Source organism: Lepidothrix coronata, unplaced genomic scaffold, assembly GCF_001604755.1.
Source record: "Lepidothrix coronata isolate B3197 unplaced genomic scaffold, Lepidothrix_coronata-1.0 Scaffold157, whole genome shotgun sequence".
Lineage (NCBI taxonomy): Eukaryota > Metazoa > Chordata > Aves > Passeriformes > Pipridae > Lepidothrix > Lepidothrix coronata.
In genome coordinates this window covers 1449811-1459589 of record NW_016690337.1, presented here as the reverse complement: position 1 = coordinate 1459589, position 9779 = coordinate 1449811, and the positions used below count along the sequence as shown (strand labels likewise).

General features: G+C 37.3%; 1 protein-coding gene across 6 annotated transcripts in view; it reads left to right on the top strand.

The window, feature by feature from the left end:
* Positions 1-9779, top strand: part of ROBO1 (roundabout guidance receptor 1) — a 710380-nt gene that overhangs the window by 617990 nt on the left and 82611 nt on the right. For all 6 annotated transcript variants that reach the window (XM_017829046.1, XM_017829047.1, XM_017829048.1 and 3 more), the window contains one exon: positions 5994-6114. In XM_017829046.1, the coding sequence (XP_017684535.1) occupies positions 5994-6114 (121 nt within the window). The remainder of the gene's footprint in view (positions 1-5993; positions 6115-9779) is intronic.

The following is a 9779-nucleotide window of genomic DNA, read 5'->3' as shown; positions in this document are numbered from 1 at the left end:
AATAACACAGTAGTGGTGATGCTTACAAGAAAATTGCTATGTAACTGATACCTCAAATCATCTGACTTGCTAAAGGGGAGAGAAAAGAAGACATACCAGACGTTGAGTTCAGTTCAAGTTCACTTTTATTTCTGATTTCAATCAGTGATTGCAGTGAAAGCTACCTATGCACCAGTGCATCCAGGGCAGACTCATACATGAGGTTAAATTTACAGTTGTCATTACAGACACGTCATTCCTTCTTTGTGTGTTGCACAAAGATTGCTAGTTCCATATATTTTTTAGTAACCCATGGAATGTGACTCATGTGTTGCCCATGAGTTGAGTTTAGTGCATTTTTTGTACTCAGCAAATAACACTGTGAAAAACAGTTTCTGAGGTGTTGTATGTCCTTCTTTTTTTTTTTCTTTTGAGATCTTTGTAGAGCAGATTTAAGGCTATGGAGATAGTTGTCACATGCTTCAGTTATGGGATTTTAATCTTGGTTTGTAATAAGAAAGGAAGTATTACATAGTAAATGTTTTGTATTGTAGCTGTGAAAGCATTCCCGGGAAACATTTTCCTGGTTCATATATTGTCATATAAGCATAACTGTCTGTTCAGAAATTAGTTCTGACTAATGTGAGCCAATACGGATTATTTTGAATTAAATCTTCCTTTGTGATTAACAATAGCCAAGTGTTTGTAGAAAGTAAGTTTGGGATCATTACAATTTTAAAACTTTTGAAAATTATGTATGCTGAAGTATGGATTTTTCTTTTCTGAATTTGATTTATGACATTTTGCATATATCTTGGCTGTTTCCATGATCTTGTTGGGTGAAGTATCAAACACGTGGTAATTCTGATATTTGATGCCTTGTGATAATGGCAAGGGCTGAATAACTCTGAGCTGCCTCTGAAGTCACCAAGCAATTCAGGACACAGATAAACCTTAAGCCTTTGTAGATATCCATCATCTTGTGGTTACAACCATTAATAATGAGGCCATAAAAGTGAGAAAGGGAGTCTTAGGAGCGGACTTGAATCTGATTCTGACTCTGATGTATCCTATCTGGATTGGCAGGGGTGCCAGAAGCAGCAGCTTGAGTCTATTGTCATTTTATCTACCTTAAAAGCTCTTTCTTTTCACGTAAAGCAATCTTACTATGCATTTTGTACCGTCCTTTAGACTCTACCATACAGACCAACAAAACAGTCTTGCAATACTGATAGGCCTGAAGGTAGAGGGGAACAATTGACTTGCACTTTGTCATGACAGATTTACAGCACAGGAAGACCACTTGAAAGAATGTTTCAGACTACTTTCAAATAGAATTTTTTGTGTGTTTGATCTGGAGGAGGCAGCATGTACCTTCCTGGGGTCCCAGAGAATGGAACGGAAAGCAGGGCAGACTCCTCTGTCTGAACTTTGAAGTTAAACAAGAACAAACTTTAATCATTGGTGGAGACCTGTTCCAAACATGTTTTGATGTCAAGCGTCTGATATTTAAGCATACTATAATAGATAGGGAAGACTGCATGGGATTCACAAAGCTTGGAACAAAATACAAATTTTTAAATAAAAATTTAAGATAGATAGTCATTTATACTCTTTTTTGTTCAACTTTGTTGAAACTGCAAAGTTGTCTTCTATTGCTGACAGTCCATGCTTTACACTCCATGCTGCAAGTCATTTTATGGATATTTTGGGATGCTAGACCACATAAAGGAAGATGACAAAACTCTTTGTTTCTTAACTAAGAATTAAAACCTACATTTTACTTGGTGACACTATTAATTACAATTACCTGTACTCGCCTTGTTCTTTAACTGTTTTATTGTCATTTATAATTAGCTGGTATGCTTTTAGAGCAAAGACTGTGTCTGATAGGTTAATATCAGACAGCCCATCACTCTCCATTTAAATAAAATGTGTTGTCATGTATGCTGTATTGTAAAAGACTGAAATAGATGAAATTTGTGGTATCACATATGCAGAAACCATGGCTATACAAACAGAGGCCAGTATTTCATTCTGTAGTCTAAATTTCATTTTCCTTTGGATTAAAGTTTGCTTTAGAATTATTTTGCAATAGAGCAGATTTCTTTTCGTAAATAGAACTAAACTAGGAGCTAAAGGAAAGCTTAAAAAAAAAAGTCTGTCACCTTTATATTTGGACTTCCCAAGCATTTCTCTCATTGCTTCATTCTGTCTCATATTTCATAGCACATTTCTGTGAAAAGTAAATGAATCACCCACATATATAAAAATATTTCTTAACACAGACAGATGGATATGGATTTATACATACAGAAATTTACACTCATATACACAACACACATAGGTATATAAAATATGGTCTTAGAATAAGAATAAATGTGTGTACAGCTATACTGAATACTTGGTGGTATGTTGTAGAACCCTTGGGTAAGTTTTTATGGATTTGATTTATTGGCTGACTGAGTTGATTCATTATTTGTATATGATTTTTTGCTGCTGGGTGGCCATAATTTACAATTCTGGACCTAGTTAACTCTGTGGGTGCCTCGAGATTTCTGTATGAACATCTCTGACTATTGTTTAAAGAGATAAATGAAGTGGACTTGCTTGAATGAGCAATTTACTCATGAGGAGCAAAATGTGGTCAGGCAGGCAGGTCATAGATAATAGCTTTCAGTAAGTCTCTGTAAGTCAGCATACTATCACATGTTCTCTCAGTGTGCAGATGATAATCCATACATGTTACAGGCAACTGAGGATCATCTGTGATCACAATCTTTTTCTCTTATTAGAATTCAGTGCTATTCTTGTATTACCTCTACTTGCAAAGCCCTGATAGACCTGCTGGTAGGGACAGGACAGAACAAAACCCTGAAGAGGTGTGAAAAGTCAAAAAGTGGCTTGGCTTCATTTCGGTATAAATGAAACATGGCAGGCACTTTCAGAACTGGACTGAAAGCTTTGGCAGTTTAGCAGAGTGATTCTTTTCCCATGACACACAGTATCTACCAGAGTAGTGCAATAAAACTGTTTGCTGTATCTTGTTTACGGGGAAGAAAGGACTTACCTTTGTATTCAATATGGTAACAACTCTTCTGGAGTTTTGGGGTGTAATGGCACACTGCCTATCCCCTTTTCAAGCCATTATACCATTTACTGCTATAAAGTCCAGCTGGTGTAGTCTTGGGCAGGGGCAAAAATATGAGAAGAGACAGAGCACTCAGATTAAAATGCCTTCATTAACTGTTAAGTATCCACAGACTATAATTTGAATTTGCAGGATTTCAGATACTGTCACCAAAAGTGATTTGAGTCTTTACTTCTCTAAATGCCGGATATGAACTGGACTTACTGAACATGAACTTAGTAAGACAAAGAAATGTAGCAGTGATTCTTTATGTGTTCCTATCAAATTTCACATGAATGTGTTTCATCGTGTCCTTTCTTGCTTAAAGCCATCGGTCTACAGTCCATAGGTATTTCTGGGGTTTCCTGTTCTGAGGAAAAGTGGCAAACATTGCACACAGACAACGTAAGTTTGTCATAGCTGCAGTTTTCATTTGCATTGTCTCATTAATAAACAGAAGGGCTTGATCAATTTTACCAAGATGGTGGGTACTAAATTGTTACAATCTAATGAAAAACTTTAGTAGTTACCAACCACCCACCAGCGGAAGTTTGCTTTTTTTCTAGCCATCTGTGGCTGCTCCAGTTACAGATGTGTAATTCCACATCCACTTGTGGTACATTTTATTGTAGCTGTGTAATTCATCACAATTCCATGTGTCATAACCATCACTGTAGCTAAAGTTCTAAACATTTCTTACATTTTAAGAAAAACAACCAAACAAACAGAAGATCAGCGAAGGAAAACCCTTTGCAAATGCATTCAGAATTCCATCTTGGAAGCACGGCTTCCTCCAGTAGGCATGTCACATCTTAGGAAGTCTGCCTCAACATCCATGAGGGAATGTTTCCTCTGCCTCTTCTTCCTTATCTAAATCTCAAACAACTTGGAAGAAAAGCAGCTTTCAATGATTTTTTAGTTGTTCATATGTTTCTGCTTTAATGCTGCTTCTCTCCATCTATGCTTTGAAGAGTCTTGTGGTGATTCCTACAAGAAATTCCTAGGATAGCTCTTGCTGGAGGTTACAATTTCTGCAAGAAATACAGTTGTGTCATATTGTAATGGAGTCGAATGGGATTTTATTAAGTGGTAAAATAACAGAGAAGCACGAATGCTACTGAATGTCAGTGGGACATAGAGGACATATGAAAATCACTGCTTTCAGTTTACATGGGTTTGAAATCATCAGATGAGTTGGTAAATTCCTGTGATATGTAAATACATTTCTTTGTTAAATCCAGTGCATTCATTATTGATACACATGAAAAGTATATATTTCTGCATGTGTATCTGGATATACAAAAACCACAAGTGGAAATCTTTCTAAAACTGTTTTTTAAAATTCCTTGCATAGATTAATCGGAAAATAAATCACTTTCTGTGATTTAGGGAGCTGTAAACCAGTAATAATTATAGACAGACTTTTAGTTATATTTTACATTCCCTGCTCCTGCTTACCAGTTCAGGCAGTCAGCAGTCTAAAACTTCACGTAGATTCTTGAAAAATGTGTATTTGCAGGCCACCTTTATTTTTTTCATTCTTCATGCCTCAAATCCCCACTGAAATTTCGGCGTTACTGGCTTCCTGGATGACAAAGGACATTTCTCTTCTGTTCTCAAGCAGCAAGTGCCAAAGGCAACGGGATGAAATCTGTATGCAACACTACCTACGTTACACGTGCGCGTTCATTTATCTCAATAACTGACTGTCATCTCCGCGCGCCCACATCTTACAATGATAATAAGAGCCCAACGCTGCTCAAGATGTCAAATTTTCAGGGATAGATTTCTAGCTGCAGGCAACTGCGGCTAAATGCCTCATATTGAGAACACTCTCCTCCTTGTCACTGACCGCATCAGACCCTTTCATGTAGCTACATATGTGGCTTTTATTTGTTGTGGACTTCCACCCCTGCCTCGAACTGCGGTGGTTTTCACAAGTGATTTGACTCTTAAGCATATGTTCACTTCAAAACGTAGTTAATGCAATTAAGTAACATTTTTGTGTGCTGAAGTAATGTATTCAGCTGCCTATACAAATTTTGCTGCGTTTCGGTGAACTTTGAAACTTGTTCAACCCTTCGGTCAACAAAGTGGGAGAATAAATAGTTTTAAAGGAAGATCAGATATTTTCATAGGCGTTTAATAGGAATTTTTATATAACATAATAAGATTTGGAATCACAGAGGGTAAGTATGTTTTCTGATTTGGGGGTTATTTGTATTCTGTTATCTTCCAAAAGCTGAATCCAAAATTAAGAGCAGAACGTTATTCATTTCCCAGTAAGAATTTAGTTGCTTCTGCCCATCTGCTTATCAGCCTTTAAAATTACTAATTTAAAGGTGAAAGAACTAAAGAATAAAGAATTTCTTTCACTTCCTTAAGCAATGAAAACCAAAACAAACACAAAATTCATAAATAATAATGAGCAGAACCAGCAGTAGGATAGCGTACACATATTTCTTGTCAAGAAAAAGTAATTGCAGCACTTGATGTGAAAATGAGATTTATGTCTAGTACTAATTTTTACTCTCCACCTGATTGTATCAGTACATGGGAAGGGATTGTAGGTTTTCTGGCCAACAAGCATTTAACAGGCTGTTGAACAGCCAGTATTACATTATGCAGAATGAAAAAAAAAGAGTAATAGGGGTCCAAATCTGAGAGGTTTTGAAATACTGATATAAAACTCAGAGGCATATTTTTTGTATAAGAGAAAGAAGTTGGGCTAATAGTACTTTTTTTTCACTTTTTTTTTATATGGTTTGGAAAATCACTGTTGATTCCTTTTGTTTCATTATCTGTAACAAAATATTTTTCAAGTCGATATTATTAAGTCGCTAATTCATATTAAGGTATTTTTGTCGTCTTTGATTTGTCCTAGATCAGAGGAGGAAAGCTTATGATCACATACACAAGAAAGAATGATGCTGGAAAATATGTTTGTGTTGGAACAAATATGGTTGGAGAACGAGAAAGTGAAGTTGCGGAGCTCACTGTTTTGGGTAAGAATTCCTCCTTTTAGACTTTGTTGATGAAAATGTCCAACTTTCATTTTTCCTAGTAAGCTTTTTATTAAGGGTCATTCTCATCTATTGAAAATGTAGAAAATGTTGTTAGTCACGACTGTGTTCCAGCAAATAGGAGGCAGTTAATGGCTCTTCAGTCCACCTGGAACTATTTTTTCTATCAGAAGACACTTTCATACTTAGTTCTCAAACTGAAAATAGTTCCAGCGTCCACTGATTGGATCAGTATTGTATAATAATAGCAAAGCAAAAATGTTAAGAAGCAGAGGCTTAACTTTTCCATCTTGCTGAAGAAAATCATGATTATTCTAAGTTTCTATTTTAAATAATTATTCTTTCATTTGCAGTTGTGTGTACTGAGTACAACAGGTCTGCTTATTCAAGGGATCCTAATGATAGTTCCTCTCAGCATCAAAAAATATGTTTTCATTTAAGATAACTGAGCTCAGCTGAAAACTACCATTTTTTGCTGCTATTGCAGAAACAAAGCTTTTACTCCAAATGCAATCTCAGAATTCTTCAGCATGGAAAAACTCTCTCATGTTCACTGCAGATGCATCTTTGGTAGTTTTCATTCAAAATATCTCCCATTTTACTTTAAAATAGGGGAGGCTTAAAGTAGCTTAATTGTTTCTGGAAAATAAATATACGTTTTATCACCATCCAAGGCATGGTTCATAGCACAGTGGTTTCCATCACAGTGCTGCTGCAGCTCTTTTGTTGTTGTTGTTGTTTTTCAGGATGCGAGGCAATGACCTGAAGTTGTGTCAGGAGAGGTTTAGGTTGGATATTAGAAAAGGGTTCTTCACCCAGAGTGTGGTTGGAACATGCTCCTCAGGAAGATAGTCACAGCACCAAGCCTGACAGAGTTCAAGAAGTGTTTGGATGATACTCCCAGGCACTTGGTGTGACTCTTGGGAATATCCTGTGCAGGGCTAAGAGTTGGACTCGATGATCCTTGTGGGTCTCTTCCAATTCAGCATATTCTGTGATTCTGTGACTCTTTTTGTTGTTTGGTTTTTGATTTGGGGATTTTTTTTTAAATTCATGTTTAATAGCTGTCCTGTCAGTCTTTGGCACTTTTATTTGTCTTCACTACTTTGTAGGAGTTAGGACCCAGGCAACTTGAAGATGTGTTCAGAGTCCTATGTGAAGCAGGGGTTTCCATAATAAAAAGGAGTTTGTGTGCCATCTTGAAGTTGTTCAAACTGAATATCCAAGCAAGACAGTGGTGTGTAACCCCTTAGAAGCTAAGGAAGACTTTCTGTGATCCACTGCACTGTTTTGGTTTTGTTTTACAAAGACTTCCGAAGCACTTTTGGAGGAAGTTTGTTGTCAAATAGACTTATAGAACTTCCAAACAAAATCTAAAATTGAAAGTAAGTTGTAGTTACATAGGTGAAGCCCTGGCACCAGGCTCCTATTTAACTGTACCAGTTAATAGCTCATCACTAGTCTACTACCAACCAGGGGATCATGGCGTGGGATATTTGGTAACCTAGGCTGAAAAAATAGTACTCTTGCTAAACACCCATAAGAGGGAGGCATTTCAGGCAGAGGTCTGCCTGGCTTTTTCTTCATCTCATGTTCCCTTCAAACGTATTTCTGATTTTCAGCCTGGGGAAACTAGTGAGGTTTTGTTTTCAAACAGGACAGTAAAGCTTTGAATGTCTTACCGGTGTGTGTCTAGAAATCCTTAATACACCTTATTCTTTCAACTCAGAGTTGAGTTGAAAAAGCACGAGAAACATGCTGACTTCATCTCTTAAAATATTTCTACATAAATCTTCCATTTATGGGTTTTGGTTATTTAGAAGTTGAACTTTTGCTTTTAGGTCTCTGCTTTAGATCAGAGGGAGAATGCCAGAAACTGTAATATTAGACAGTTTCAAAGTGATCCTTGCTAAGCTTTCCTTGTATGTACCAAATAGTCGTGTGACAAAGATAGATACTGAAATCAGTGCTGATTTCCCTTATCCGTTTCTGCATTTGAATAAGAGTGTTATGAATGGGCAGACAAAAACTCGTGGAAGTCCATTAGTCTTCTTTTAGGAGACTGATCTAGAGAACAATGTGCCTCTTGTGGGTTTTGCAGTCAGGCAGCAGTCCTGGACTTACCAGATCAGTCTTTTTTCTCTTGCATAATTAAGTTGAATATTTTTCCCCAAACTATTCTTGTGCTGAGGTTTAATCCTAAATGTTCTTTTCTTGCATTCAGGTTTCAGGTTTTTTCAGCACCTACAAGGAAGGGGCCAGGGCAGGGGGGGTTGTCTGTATTTGTGTCGTTTTAAATTCACAGCTACATTCTGTAGATCTCTGTTTTATTTCTCACATCTCGTATATGAACCCGGTCTAGAACTGACAGCTTAAAGATCAACTTGCTATTTAATTTAACGTTATTTCCTAATATTGCCAGCAAAGTTAAGTTTTCTACAGCATAAGTGTCCAGCTGGTCTAGACATCCTCGAGAGTAAAGGAAGCTTTTTTAATAGGGCTTTGTTCAGTTCACATTTCCACTTCAGTGCTTTTTGAACCATTCACTAAGTTTTTATATTACTGAATCTCTGTATCTTTATCTGCAAAGTCAGAGTAATATTTAGAACTGCCGTTTTCAAACACAAATGTGAGACATGAAGAGTATGGGCTTGTCTTTTTATCCTTCTGTCGGGTGCTTTTGTACTTCTGTGAGAAATTTTTGACGTATTTTTGGGTATTCGCACTTCCTGATGGTGCCAACGGCTTCAGACTCTTCCAGTTTCAAGGAGATGATATTTATATCTTTAATAAATGCAAGTCAAAACATGCAACTGCCTTCTCAACTCCCTCAGAGCTTTCACAGGTTTATAGGCAAAATGGTCATCTGCCTCAGGCAAAGGAACCTGCCAAGTGCTCTCCTGTTAAACCTTCCCTGCACTCTGCAGTTAAACCTTCCCAATTCTTTTATGGACATACTGTTGTCATCTGGTGCTGCTTTTTTAGATGGGTAATCATTCCTGGAGTATCCCAGAAATTGTTTAAAACAGTTTTTTTCCTTGTGAGTGTGCAGACGTTATTACACTCCAGCCTGGTGTGGAACTATGAAAATATGAATAGCCCAGCACCATAAAACTTTGAACCCTGTTGCGGGCAGAAGAGTGTGTCGATACCTTTCCTGAAATTTGCAGCTAATATCTGGGATGCCAGAATAGCACAGCCTGTACTGAGATCCCATTTTGTTTCAGAAATTCTGAGGACAAATGTGCAGCAATTAATCTGACTCTGGTGAGGCAGGACTTGGATCATCTATGTCTTCCGATATAAGTTGGGATAACAGTAATTTTTATGAACAAAAACTACAGAGAAGACATTCTGGGTTTTTTTTTTGGCTTGCTTTACTTTATATGTGCTAGTGGAAGAAAATGTTGCCTTTCTAATGCAGCATTGGAAGTTCTTGCATCGAACACTTGCTGCTGCTGACACCTGCAAACAGGTTCCTAGAGATACTGTGCTGGGCCTTACTTAGCCTTCAGATTTAGAGGCTCCACTGAGACAAAACCTCCAGTGAGACAATGTTTTGTTTGTGCCTTCTGTCTCTTTGAAGCAGTGCAGCAGATGAGTGGTCATTTGAGTCATTGCAGCTTTCTATCAGAGGATGGATGTGT